Here is a 14,968-nt window from a genome sequence, read left to right as displayed (position 1 = left end):
GAGGACAGTGGGAGGGGTAAGGGCAGATGGTGGGGTGGGAACTGGGTAGAGGAGAGCTATGGTGGGGGGAAGAGTTACAACTTGAATAATCTGAACAATAAAAATTTAATTAAAAAAAAGAAAGAAATGAAAACAAGATTTTGATGAGATACATGAACACCCATGTTTATTGCAGCATTATTCACATTAGCCAAGATATGGAAACAACCCAAATGTTCATCAATGAATGAGTAGATTTTTAAAAAGATGCAGTATATATACAATGAATATTATTCAGCCCATGAGAAAGAAAGATATCCTGGCATTTGTGACAATATGCATGGACAGGTACCTTGGATATCACTTACAAGTGGAATCTGAAAAAAGTCAAAACTAAAAAAAAAGCAGAGAATAAAATTGTGCTTTTAGGGAACTGGTGGTTCTACCAATAGACACATTTGGGAGAAAAAGCAGAGAAGAAAAAGAGAAAGAAAAGAATGAGACAGAGAGGGCAAATGAGTAAGAGAGAGTAAAAATTAAGAAGTGTCTCCATCACAATCATTTAGAACCAATAATAAAAGATTTACTTTTTCTGGTATTTTCAGGAATTAACATGGGTTCCATCTTTTGAGAGATTAAAAAAAAAATAAACCAACGATTTCTGTTATATCATTTCTGCTGATAGTGTGTAAGGTGGAAAACAGCTTAGTATTTAGTTAAAACATGAGTCCTAATTTATCACCATCTGCAAGTCCTTTCATGTCTCTTAAAGCTAATTTTCTTATCTATAAAAGAATGATGGTCAGAAACACTATCATGATTAGCTATTTAATGAGATTCTTATGGAGATCAAAGAATCTATGCATGGTAGCTTGCTGGGACATATTACCTATGTCATTATGTATTATTTATACAACTGCCTATGTAATTACCTATATATATATGAAAGCCCAGCAACTGGAATGGCAGAATGACCAGAACGACTGGTTACTATGACGTGCACTGTGGCGGCCAACGGGCCCCATTTGGGCCCCGATCAGCCCAGCCCTCCCCCCCCAATCTCCCACAGCCCCTTCCCCCAGCCATCCCCGCCCCCAATCGGGCCCCCTCACCTCAATCAAGGGTGGGGGCCGGCCGGCAAACCACCCACAGCCCCTCCCACTGGCTGGCCCCTCTCCCCCACCAGTCCCCCCACCCCAATCAGGGGCTGAGTCAGCCAGCCAACTGCCCATGGCCCCTGCCCCTGGCCAGCCCCCATCACCTCAATCAGGGGCGAGGATGCCCAGCCAACCTCCTGTGTCCCCTCCCTCATCCCCAGCCCAACCTGATCAGGCCCCATTGGGGCAGGCCAGCCGGACCCCACCCGTGCACGAATTCGTACACCAGGCCTCTAGTGTAGCGGTTCTCAACCTGTGGGTCGAATGACCCTTTCACAGGGGTCGCCTAAGACCATTGGAAAACACATATATAATTACATATTGTTTTTGTGATTAATTACTATGCTTTAATTATGTTCAATTTGAAACAATGAAATTGGGGTCACCACAACATGAGGAACTCTATTAAAGGGTCGCGGCATTAGGAAGGTTGAGAACCACTGCTCTAGTGTATTATATATATTAGATTTTAAAAAGATCTTTCTGTTAAAATTATGGTATATTAAACTTGCCAAGTTTTAAAATAATAGTGAAATATTGTTGAGAACAAAAATTGGGTATTAACAGATAAGATCATTGCTCATTGGCGGACCCCACGTTACAAAGGAATTTGGACAATGAAGGGGAATCGGATAGTTCATAATTTACCAGATCTCTGTGGATGAAGCTGTTTCTCTCCAGGTACTCCATCCCTTCACACACATCTTGACACATGCTCAGCAGCACATCTCTACTAAAATGCCCTTGTCTCTGTCGGAGGAAATTCAGAAGGCAGCCCCTCTCCATGAACTCAGTGACGATGTAAATTGGCTTCTGCTGGGTGCATACACCATAAAGCTGCACTAACTTCGGGTGTGTCAGTTTCCTGGGAGGGAAGTCATGCGCACACACAGTTACTACAGGAAAAGAAACCATCGGGGCTCAGGCTGGGGAGGGGACACTTTAATGCAAAAAGGGGAACCAGAAAGAACACAGTAACTTACATCATCACTTTAGCTTCTTCTATAAAATCTTCCTCACACATCGCGCCTTCCCGAATAGCTTTGATCGCTACTTTGTACTGAGCTCGCCACTTGCCAAGCCTCACCACTCCAAACAGTCCACTCCCCAGTTCCCTCATAAAGGTCAGCTCTGAAGGGTTGATCTCCCATTTTTCTGTGAGACAGACGGGGAAAATGATAAAATCTCATAAGAACACAGCACAAATCAGTGGGAAATAAAGAATTATAACCAATGTCCATCTCACAGTCACAGGATAATACCATGACTGGTGAGACAGGGCAAACTTGCAGCCTGCACTGAAACTGCACATGTGTCATGGACATGGGCAACAGTGTGGTGACTGTCAGGGGGAGAGGGAGGTGGAGGAGAGTATAGGAGGATAAATGGTGATGGACAGAGGCTTGACTTGGAGTGTGAACACACAATACAGTGTGCAGATGACGTGTTGCAGAATTGTGCACCTGAAACCTGCACCTTTTGTTAACCAGTGTCACCCCGATAAAAAAAAATAATTTAACCGCAAATGGTGGCTTTCCACCCTCCGAGGAAGATGTAGCTCTTTCTAAGTTGTCACAATACAAGCAAAGTGACCTGAAGAAGGCAAGACGCTGCTGCATAATAAATAGGCTGACAATAACAGAGCTTGAAAGTTAAACCTTAAAAAAAAAATTCCTCCTTTACCACTCTTTCCCCTCTTATTTTTGTTGTTGTTTTGTCTTGTTTCCAATTCCAGCGAGTTTGGAAGTAATTTAACCTGCTGTTTAAAAGGTTTCTGCCGGAAGCAATGAAGACAATCAAGTGGAATGCCTTCTCTGGTATCACCATCCTTACTTTTCTGGGAGTAACCAACCAAGCCAGTGGAAGCCAGGAAAGGCTCTGATTCATGTAGATGTAAGATGGTGACTAATTTTCCATTGACAGAGAGTTTTCTGCTGAATTATGACAATGATGAAGACAGAAAACCGAGGGTAACGACAGCTGTTCAGTATAATCATCTAAAAACCCAGACTACAACACTTCTAAAAACAGCTCCACGGTGTGGCATGCTCCACATCTAAACTGGCCTTGTGATGGTGGCTTCTTTTCAGGGAAACCTTGCAGGGCAACGACCACACGAGTTACCGTAGCTGAATCCCGCAGTGGTGGGTGCCTTCTTCTCCTTCGCACTGACTGGGTACCGCAGCCTTGTGACAAGTCCTAGAAATCAAAGAAAGTGTTGCAGTCAACTTCGTTCATAATCAATCTGCATGGTCAAGTGTGAAGCTAAAATCCATAAAATCCACTCATTTAGTCACTCAGTGCTCATCCTCTGTGTGTGCGTACAGCTCTGTGCCATATCCTGGCAAAAAATACAGAGAGGAAGGCAAGAAGGAAGAGGATGAGCCTACTGTCTGACGATTTCATACTTTTATGGAGCATGAAAAATCTGAATATATTTATACTTTTATGGAGCATGAAAAATCTGAATATATTTATACTTTTATGGAGCATGAAAAATCTGAATATATTTATACTTTTATGGAGCATGAAAAATCTGTATACTCACACTTTTATTCATTCAATAAACCTTTTCTTTAAATACTACAGTGTTTATCAAGCACCATGCTAGCTATTCTCTTCTCAAACATTTTAAAGGATGCTAAAAGGTTTCTAACAGTTATTATCAATTATTCTTTCATGTTATTTTTAAATATGCAATCTGTACTATGGATATTTAATAAAAATTGATTCTCTGGCCCGGCTGCTGTGGCTCAGTGGATTGAGCGTTGTCCCATGGACCAGGAGGTCCCGGGTTCAATTCCCGGTCAGGGCACATGACCAGGTTGTGGGCTCTATCCCCAGTAGGGGGCGTGCAGGAGGCAGCCAGACAATGTGTCTCTCTCATTGATGTTTCCATTTCTCTCCCTCTCCCTTCATCTCTGAAATCAATAAAAATATATTTTAAAAAAATAGATTACCCAGACATAACAATATTAGGAATCTTAGTATAAAAAAATCAGGCTCTAAAATATCAACAACTGATAGTACCAACTACCGGAAATCAATGAGGAACATTAAATCCTTTCATCTAAATTGCTAAAACAACAAATAAGAAGAAATGGCAGGTATCTCTCCTATAAACACCATTGTACACTGTATTTCCTCTATTACAGCATATCTCATACTAACTTAATATCGTTATATACTTCTCTGCCTCCCCTGCCAGATAGTAAGATCTGAGAGAGACAGAAGATCTGGGAGAGACAGAATCAATGATTATCTAGTCCATCATAGTCTCCCTAGAACCTAGCACATTTCCCAGCACGCACTAGACCAGTGATGGCGAACCTTTTGAGCTCGGCGTGTCAGCATTTTGAAAAACCCTAACTTAACTCTGGTGCCGTGTCACATATAGAAATTTTTTGATATTTGCAACCATAGTAAAACAAAGACATATTTTTGATATTTATTTTATATATTTAAATGCCATTTAACAAAGAAAAATCAACCAAAAAAATGAGTTCGCGTGTTACCTGACACGCGTGTCATAGGTTTGCCATCACTGCACTAGACACTTAATACATGTTCGTTAAATGAATGGAGATAATGGTTAAAGAAATAGTGTTATGTAAACACTGAAAATAACAGAATATGGGCTAAGAAAAGTCCTTTGGGAAATAAATTGATAGGAAATTCGTTCCTCAAATGTTCAACATTGAGTTACCATATGACCCAGCAAATCTATTGTACCAAAGGGAAATGAAAGATGTTTCCATGCCAAGACTTGTACACAAATATTCATTGCAGCATTATTTATAATAGCCAAAATGTGGAAACAAACCAAATGTTCATCAACCGATTAATGATAACAAAATGGAAAAACAAAGTCCACACAATGATTTACTACTCATCAATAAAAAGGAATGGAGTACTTATATAAACTACATCATAGACTAACATCAAAAACATTATGGTAAGTCAAAAAAGGTAGTCACCCATTGTGACTCACCCATTGTATGATCCCATTTATATAAAATATCTAAAAAAGGCAAATTTGTCGAGACACAAAGGAGATTAGTGGCTGCCTAGGGCTGGACTGCTGAAAGGATACAAGACTTCTTTTGGGGTGATGGAAGTTTTTTTTTAGATTATGGTGAGAGTTGGCACAAGTCTGTAAATATATTAATGACCACTGAATTGTACACTGAAAGTGGTAAACTATGACACGTAAATTATATCTCAATAACTGTTCCAATCATTATCTGAGAAAAGTGAACAGAGTCACAAGTAGAAACAGACTTTGCAAAAGGTGCCTTCAATAAAATTTCAAAAGTTACTTTTTCATAAATTCGGTTAGACACTTGGCTATCCCTGCTCGGTTACATCTTTGAAGTCAAAGGCTAGAAATGTTTCCTGTCTTACCCTGTGGAGACTCAATGGGCATAAATGTGGTTTCGTAGTTGTTTCTGGTGTTTGGTTAGTTCCCACTCTGGGTGGTGAGTGTAGCAGAGATTCAGGAAGATGGAAACTCTGTCTGGGACATGATTACTCTCGTCCTTGGAAGCCTATAGCCCAGGCCTAAACCCTGGGCTTGTCTGGCAGCTTCTGTGACAACTCTGACATGGACATATCTCGGATTTTACTGAAGAAAAGAAAAAGTCCAAGGCCACTTTTAAAGATGGTATGGCAGGCTTCATGCAGGACCATTGTGATAGGGTTAGGGGCCACTGCAATGGGATTTGAGAGTCAGGGAGAGAGACTGGACTCACCCCAATACAACATGGGCAAGTGTGAAGGTATATCCAGGAACAGGGTGGAGGTCAGTGGATGGAAAATCACTAAGAGAAACATGAGAGGTAAGGGAAGTGGGCAGTTCTGGCTAAACCAATCTAACAGGGTTCTGGTGGACGATGAGGAAGTTGATCAGATACTGAGGGTGATCAGACATCAGATATCGAGGGCAGGGGGTTCTGGTTCAACTGACTTAGCAGACCTCCTGCTAAAACTGGATTTTACAAAAAGCGCACAGATGGCCTAGGACAGCAGTTGCCAACCAGTGATCCATGAGGTCCGAAAGGTTGGCGAGCACTGGCCTAGGAGTCTGACTACAGTCTGGTCAAGCAAAAAATCTTTGTCAGTACCAAGGATATAAACCCCAGAAATGTGACATTTACCATACACAATAAAAATAGCTCATGCCCTAAGGTCCAGACTGAGCTTTTTATGGGACTTGATATTATTTCTGATTTTTCTTGGTACATAGCACTTCCTTAATATGCAGTCATTTTAAATCAATCAATCACATTCTACAAGTAACTACAAAATACAACTGCTCAGGGAAAAACTCATTGCAGTGTCTGATCACTGGACCCTCTCCCTCTATTGAAATGCGTTCTAACAGCTCACCTACCTGCTGCATTGTGCCTATGATATTCAATTATCTCAGGAATGGAACCAAACGCGTGTTTTTCAGCCAGATAATACTTCTTGGGGGAGGTTGTTGTTTCCTTTATATGATAATGCCTGAAACCTGATGAGCCTTCTCTGCAACAAAAATCAAAATGTGTTAGAACCGAGGTGGAAGACTGTAACTTCACTCTGAAGACGTGTTCTACCCGCTCACCACAGGGTCCGGACATATGGCCCCTCCTACTTGCTCCACAAATTTTATTCCTCCCCATGTCCACCTTAGCTTTGCTTTTCACATTAAAAGGCAGAAGTTTTTATTTTTATTTTTATTTATTTTTTTTTGTGGTTGCCATCTCTTTATTACTGTTAGAGGCCTCATTTTATATCTATAAACATTAAATTGGTTGTATCACGGAAAAAAAAAAAAAGAAAATGAAAGAAAGAGACAGACACAGAGATGGAAGAAAAAAGCTGGGGCCGGATGGGACCACTGTCTTCTGATGCAGAGATAGGGAAAGGGACGAAAGGCAGAAGTTTTTAAAGTGGTCACTGATAACATTCTTGGTCCCTTGCCAGAGATTGTAACAGAGAGCATTTACCAACTTTGTTTACCAGCAGTTAAAAGTCTTACAATAGCTATTAGCTGGCTACCACTGTCTGTCCCTGCTGTTGGAGTAAACTTGCAAATATTTAGAGGACTTACATCCTAAAAGTGAATAAACTAGACTTGTAAAAAATGTACAAAGATCTATTTTAGACATCTTTCTAGAACACAGAGCTTCTGAAGTCATCTCTTGCTAATAATCTTTCAAGATAACTCCTACTGCTCTTAAGATAAAGCTCAGACCCAGACGATGTGGCTCAGTGGTTAAGCTTCTACCTATGAACCAGGAAATCACAGTTCGATCCCCTGTCAGGGCACATGCCCAGGTTGCAGGCTCCATCCCCAGTAGGGAGTGTGCAGGAGGCGGCCAATCAATGACTCTTTCTCATCATTGATGCTTCTATCTCTCTCTCCCTCTTCTTTCCTCTCTGAAATCAATAGAAATATAATTTTTTTAAAAAAAAAAAAAGATAAAGCTCAGACTCCTTGACACTGACATGACCTAACCTCACATGTATTTCTCAGGCTTCTCTCTCCTCTCTTCATCCTGTCCCCCTCATTCTACAATCCAGCTGCAATACACTCTTGTCAGTTCCTGAAATTCATCCTATCCCTCCCTGCCCCCCAGTTCTGGGCCCAGACGGTTACCTGATTCTGAACCATTCTTTGCCCTCCCTCCAATTTTCGCCGCTTCACCCGTCGTGTCTCAGCTTGAATGTCACTCGACAACATCAATAACTAACTCAGAGGTGCCTGGGCTATGTACCCCATTTTGCCCATCCACCCCCCCAGCACACAAACATTGCCCTCCTAACATAGCACTTTATTTGTACACTATCCTGACTATTTGCTTTTCTGAAGCAAATTTGCCCACTAAGCTATTGGAGGGCAGGGTCTGTCTACTTTGCTCACTGTGGTATCTGTAGTGCTTAACACAGTGCTCAGTAATTATTTGTTTAACGTTGCTAACATTTCTACAGCCATTCTCAACAAATTTATATATATATATATATATATATATATATATATATATATAATACACATACATATATAATTTATATGTGTATATATAATGTATATATATATATATAAAACTATGAAGCAAATTATTGAAATATCAATATAAAATATAGTATAGACTTTAAAAATCAAGTTCAGGTTTTTTTAATGTTGAAAATTAGGAATCCATACGAACTATAGAGGAACTTCATACCAAAACTATAAATTTAAAAAAGAGAGAGAGAGAGAGAGAGTAGGATTACTTACCCCCCAAACTTTGTGTAAAGGGAGACGGTGTACATGCCCGGTTGACTGGAATCCCTTACCATAAAACCGCCTTCTTTATCCTGAAATACAAGTGAAGAGAATTGTTCCAGTTCATTAACACATATCCACGCCATGGAGCAGAGTCAAGAAGCCAATCTGGAACAAATATTAGCCTTTACCTAGAAAATCTGCTTTGGAGAAGCACAGCTTCCCAGGAGGGTTCCTCCATATGACTTTCCACGAGATTACAGAAAGCACGCTCACAATTCCCCCCATCCACAAATCACACACACAGGATGAGAAATTTCAAAAAGATCATCCCTCAGGGCCCTTTCAGAACTAACAGACAAGATTCTGCAACTCCTGTAAGACTTGGACACGAGGGGGGGCACATTTACTGAAAAATGTATTTCTTAATGATTGGTTTTCATTTCATACATTTTTAATATCTGCTAAGGGTTTGATCCTGACCCAATATCCTCTTCTATCCAAAGAGCATTTTTTTTTCTGTAAATATCTCAGTGCTCTTTACAAACATGTTTTAAAAAAAATCCCAAATCCCCCTGGAAATCAATGTTAAATATCATTCTTTACAAAAGGAGAGATGGAGGCACAAGTGACAAGCAGAGAAAACCAAAAGGCAGAAGCAACAATAAGTGACTAAAGGATAAATCCTCAAGCCAAAGAGCAAGAGAGACAATGGAGTTAAATAAAACCCCACAAATAAATCTGATAAGAACAATTAGGGACAATGATATAATATTTTATTGGTAAACAGAATAGTAGCTACCATATGTTTATTGAGAATTTACTCCATTTTAATATGTTCTAATCTGTGGATTTACTTAATCCTCAAAACAGTCCTATGAGGTAGTTACTACTGCTATCCCTGATTTACTTTGCAGGTAAGGAAATGGGCACAGAAAAGTTAGAAAATTTGCTCTAGGTCACACAGCTAATAAGTAGCAGACCCAGGATTTGAACCCCAGGTCTTCTAGCTACCCACTCCCCTAGAGTTGCCGCCAATTGTGGGGTCACCAGGGAGGCATGTAAGAATCCTGCAGGGAAATCACATGGTTATGTGTCATGTGTCATTTGAATCAAGCAAAGTCACTTGCTATTTCTCAACATAAACTACAGAAACAATTGTCCAACAAAACCTTGACTGGTGGTGAGAAGCAGGAAATAAGATGAGAACGCATGAGTTCAAAAGACTGGAAACCATTCATAAATGGAATAGCTGGATAAAAAATGCAGAGAACTGTGAGGTCACCTGCTAATCTAACTCCTCACCTAACAGAGGAGAAATAGGCTAGAAAAGTCACAGACTTGGGTCACCTTACTTATTATTAGCCCATTGTAGTTCCCTGGGCACTACATTGTATCCTTTCATGTTAATCCTTTTTAAAGTGTAAGAATTTCAGCACATTTATGTCTAAAGGCAACTAAATACTTTATTAAAACCTAATTTCTAAAAGGCATCATGTACTTTAACTAAGGGAAAGTGGGTCTCTGACTCGTCTTGTCCAAGCCTGCCCGTTCCCATGGCCTCAGGCTAGTAGCTCTGCTTGGTTGCATATGGACATGCTAATCACCAGAAGAATTCGGCTAGCCCCTGAGTTTTACAAAAACAGCCCCTCCCATTTCCCCTTCCCTTGACATAAAAGAAGCCTGAACTCTCTACTTTCTTAGGATGGATTTCAGGGGTGGTCTCCCATCTTCTCAGTGGGCCCCTTTGGATCAATAAAGCTTTCCTTACTCCAAAGTCTGAGGTTTTGAGGTTTGGTCTTTCAAAGTATCAGGCAACACAGTCTGGACCAATAACATACTATCGATATCAATTATTTTAAAACAAATAACTTCAAGCAAAAAGGAAAAAACACATTTGAGTACCAAAGCAAACAATAAATCGGTAAGAGAGTAAAGAAAATGTTACCCATCTATAGCTATTACCTACGGTTATGGGCTTAACCTATTGTTAAAAGCTTGTTGGAGTCCTAACCCTCAGGACTTTAGGATGTGACCTTATGTGGAGACTTACAGAAGGAATCAAATCAAGTTAAAAAGAGGTCATGTAGGACGGGCCCTACTCCAAATGACTGGAGTCCTTATTGAGGAGAAATGGCGACACAGAGACAGGCATACACGGGGGAGAGGCAGAGAGGCCTGACCAGCTCCTTCCCTCAGGGCCCTCAGAAGGAGCCAACCCTGCTGGCACCTTGATTCCAGACTCCTCACCTCTGGAACGTGAAACAAGACATTTCTACTGGCTTCTGGAACGTGAAACAAGACGTTTCTACTGTTGAAGCCACTCGGTCTGTGGGACTTTGTTACAGCGGCCCCAGGAAACTAACACACCAGTGTTCACTATTAAATGATTAAGAAAACAAAACCCTGTACTTACAGTATTTTTTAGGCTTTAGGAACAGGGGTACATGAAATGACTGGATTCATTACAATTAACTGGTGCTGAAACCAACACCGTGAAACAAGTATAAACACTTACTTCACTCCTGAGGAGCAGTTCAGCTTTGCTTCTATTCATATTTCTGCAATACCATCTGAACAGAAAAAAGATACATCTAAGGCCTCAGGTTTCTTAAATTTTTTCTTATTCTTTTTATCTTAACAAGGTAATATTTCTCATTTATTACAAATACAATAAATAAGAACAAGATATCACTCATAATCTCAGTAATACAGACAACCACTAGCAACATTTAATGTATATACTTCCAGACATTTTCTACACACATTTTTATGAAAGTGGGATCAAACTATACTTGTTATATCATAATCTAAATTTTTCATATAACTGCATGACTGACATCTTTGCAAAACAACATAGTTCTATGTATCATGGTATGGGTGTGCCATAATTAGGCTATTCTTCCTTATTTAACATAAAAATCATTTCCAACTTTTCACTATTATAATAATAGAACAAATTTTCCTCCACAGACTCAAACGTGCAGGAAATGTCACTTTACATTATTGTCTTGAATTCAATTAAATCTTATCCCAAGCCCCCATCTCACCAATAGTCAATAGATTTTTATCTCAAGTCATTATGGAGGCTTCCCCACTGAATTTCAGTTGAATTTCAGGAAGAGTAAAAAGAAACAGCAAAACAGAAGAGCAGGCTTCCTGGGTCCTCCAGACTCACTGGTTCTAGCCCTGGACATCCCCAGAGGCTCTACTGTAGGGATCCAACACGGCCTAGCAGCAGAGTGCTGGAGGCTAAGACCAGCGGGTCATTAAATGGGAGAAGTCCTAAAAAGTGGAGCCTCCCCTGGCTCCCCCATACCTCCCAAATTTATATTTCATGTCTAGTGTCTAGTTAGTCATTTAAGCGCAGCCCTTCTCCAGATTCCTGAACCCTTGGAGCAGGGGAAAGACCCCAGCAGCGGAGCCTGATCTGTGTTACTCATTAGCCCTTGGGAAATCTTTCCTGAGGAAAGATACTGCCATCGCCCACCTCAGAGGTGCTCCACTCTCTCTGCTGCCCCACCCCAACCTCTCCATGAGATTTCAGTTGACCCTTGAACAACAGGGGCTAGGAGTGCTGACACACACACCCACCTTCCCATCCCAGAAGTCAAAAATTCTAGTACAACTTTGACTGCCCCAAAACTTTACTAATAGCCCACTGTTGATTGGAAGCCTACAGAACAGTCAATTCATACGTATTGTATACATTATATACTGTATTCATACATAAAGTAAGCTAGAGAAAAGAAAAATGTTACTGAGAAAACCATAAGAAAGAGAAAATACATTTACAGTATTTAGTGTTAAAAAAATTCGTGCAGAAGTGGACCTGCGCAGTTCAAACCTATGTTGTTCAAGGGTCAACTGCATAAGCAAGGAGGCCAAAGAGCATGAACTTAGATTTTCTTTGGCCTTTTGTTTTAAACTTGACTGTTTTTGTTTGTTTTCAATGCCCTTCAGTGGGCAGAAAACCCTCTATCAAGGTCATATTTCCTGAGGTTCCAATGTTATGAAATCAGGTTGGCCCCTATAGACATCTGGATTTTCCACCACTGAGTCGGCCTTTTATTACAGAGCCAGCACCTGTTTTAATACTCCGAGACAAGCAAACACAAAGGCCTTCCCAGATGAAGGAAGGTAAAAATGCAAACAACAAAATACAATACAAGATCTTTTTTGGCCTGGATTCTTTTATGTGGTTGTAGAAGCCAAACACGAATTACAAGCTGATGACTGTTATTTCATCGGGAGCCTGAGGTGATTACTCAGGTCTCAACATTATGGGCACTGAGATCTCACTGCTGAGGACCCCACACTATGAACCGAGCCCAAGTTCAACAAAACTGCAGTTCTGATCAATCAACTTCTGAATGCAATTAAGAAATATAATAACTGAGAAGAGAATGGATTCTCTCCCTAAAGTTTTTCCATTGATACAAGAAACATTGTCAGGTACCAAAAGCAGTCACAAAAATTAACTAAGGGAAGGTAAGCGGAGCTCTCATTATGCATTATAAATCAGTAAAAAGATTGGAAAAAAATCTCTCCATTAATAACAAAAGATCCAACCCCACATCTTCACAGCGAGAGTAAGCAATGGTGGGTTGGTCTCACATTTCAGATGCAAGAAATCAGTGAGGCTGAGGTGTGGCTCTCAAGAGGAAATTAGATATAAGTTACTCAGAGAAAGAAAGAGGTCCTTTCCTCACCCAGGGTATTCAAGCTCCCGGGAAGGGATAAAGGAAATAAGGAACGGCATTGCTGTTCTGAGGGGTTATTTTTATGGCATTTGCAGATTCCCCAGAAAGGCCATGTTCCCTCCCTAGGATATCAACTCAGAGTTTTAAGGATGTGATGAAGGAAGGAGAAAAGGAAGGAGTGATGAACACACAAACAGATGAATCAACTAGTGGTGAGTATTTCCTAGCAATTCTTTGTGGCTTCTCTCCCTCTTCTCCGATACGTACCACCAGGCAATAGTGACTCTGCTGAACCTGTCCTGTCAGAAAGAGCTATACACACAGGGTATAGTGTGAAGGAGCCCGCATGGTGGGAGAGAGTATTGCCACGCAGATGCCAGCCTGCGTAAAGCTTGCACACGCCTGTCACAGAAATGCTCCCCTTGGTGAAGGAACTACACAGCTAAAAAGCAAGCCCAGAATTTGTAAATAACTTGCCATTCCATTCTTAGATATCACAACCCCAATGTGAATGACGTTTGCAGATTGGCTAGTCACTTCAAAACACCCCAGAGGAACAAGATGTTATAGTGGTGTTTGATCATACGCAGAAAGCACTGTGGGTTGGATAAATTATAAAAAGAAAACAGGTATAAATGAAGAAAAAAAATAGAAAACAACCAACGAACCAGCTACCGATCTTTGCCAGTTCTTAATTTGGCCCTTGCCACCTATGCCACCAACTCAAAGCCTTACTCTAGACTTTTTCTTGTTTAAGGGTCTTTTCATTTTTGTCACCTTCTTCCTTTAACATCTTTCCATTAAGAACATCTTATTGGCCATCACTATGAACCCACTTTCTTTCCTGCAGCCGTTCCTCTGAGCATTTCCTCCCCAAATCGTTACCTGGCTGTGGAGGTCAGAACTGGGTTACTGGGAGCCCTGACTAGGATTCCGACAGGCCTAGGAGCCTCAGGTCCACAACCCTGAGTCCAGCCCAATGGACAGGGGGTGTTGCCTGGGCTGCTCCTTCGCCCAAACAAACAGCAGAACTCTTGATTTAACAGCTGCCAACAGGCGTTTTCACCTTGCGGACGTTAACAGCGGGAGAAGAAGGGGAACTCTGACTGTCACATTAAGAACAGGTTTCCCCTTTTCATCCAGCAGGCGTGGCACAATGCCATGTGGAATCCCTGACCTCTGGCACATGGCCGAGGGGACTCCCACGCCGAGACCTTACACAAGTTCACTTAGTCACACAGAGGAGGAGAGCCCCTGAAAGGAGAGAACATTTCCACACTAAGCTATACCCCAAAACTCACGGTACTGAATCACAAACTTCATAAAACCCTTATTTGTAATTCCGTGAGTCATAAGGGAGTCCTCACATTTTAGGGGATTATCTGGTTGTCAGGTATACCCCTCTCCTCAAGGTCCCAAACCGAGCCAGCAACAGGGCCAGCCCTTGTGACTAGGTTCAGAGCCCCTCCTAATACTCCATGATGCTAGTCTTGAATTCAAAATTTCATGGCATGTTTTAAAGAAAGCATTACTTCAGAAAAGTTAATGTGTTGGATAAAGATACCCACCACTCCAAAACCTCAACAGTCCATGTAGAGCATTATTTCCTAGAAGACAGTCCTTGACCTGTTGGTTCTCGATCACTTTAAAATCAGGTCCAAGTTTTCCCTTTTAGTATCTTCTCTAATTCTAAGGATTTGGCTATACTTTTCTAAAATATTTTTAATATGTTTTATTGATTTTAGAGAGAGAGAAAGGGAGAGGGAAAGATAGAAACATCGATGAGAGAGAAAACATTGATTGGCTGCCTCCTGCACTCCTCTACTGAGGATGGAGCCCGCAACCCGGGCATGTGCCCTGACCAGGAATTGAACCAGCAA

The 14,968-nt window shown here is 41.0% G+C and overlaps 1 protein-coding gene across 1 annotated transcript in view; it reads right to left on the bottom strand.

The window, feature by feature from the left end:
* The window catches only part of TEC (tec protein tyrosine kinase), a 120,154-nt gene that overhangs the window by 9,623 nt on the left and 95,563 nt on the right, over positions 1 to 14,968 (bottom strand). Inside the window, exons 9-14 of the mRNA XM_081088316.1 lie at positions 10,904 to 10,958; positions 8,398 to 8,477; positions 6,529 to 6,662; positions 3,261 to 3,335; positions 2,120 to 2,291; positions 1,785 to 2,001 (exon numbers count right to left, since the gene is read on the bottom strand). Coding sequence (XP_080944442.1) covers positions 1,785 to 2,001; positions 2,120 to 2,291; positions 3,261 to 3,335; positions 6,529 to 6,662; positions 8,398 to 8,477; positions 10,904 to 10,958 — 733 coding nt within the window. The remainder of the gene's footprint in view (positions 1 to 1,784; positions 2,002 to 2,119; positions 2,292 to 3,260; positions 3,336 to 6,528; positions 6,663 to 8,397; positions 8,478 to 10,903; positions 10,959 to 14,968) is intronic.

Source organism: Myotis nattereri (genome assembly GCF_964212035.1).
Source record: "Myotis nattereri genome assembly, chromosome: 1".
Classification (NCBI taxonomy): Eukaryota; Metazoa; Chordata; class Mammalia; order Chiroptera; family Vespertilionidae; genus Myotis; species Myotis nattereri.
This window is presented reverse-complemented; position numbering and strand designations above follow the sequence as displayed.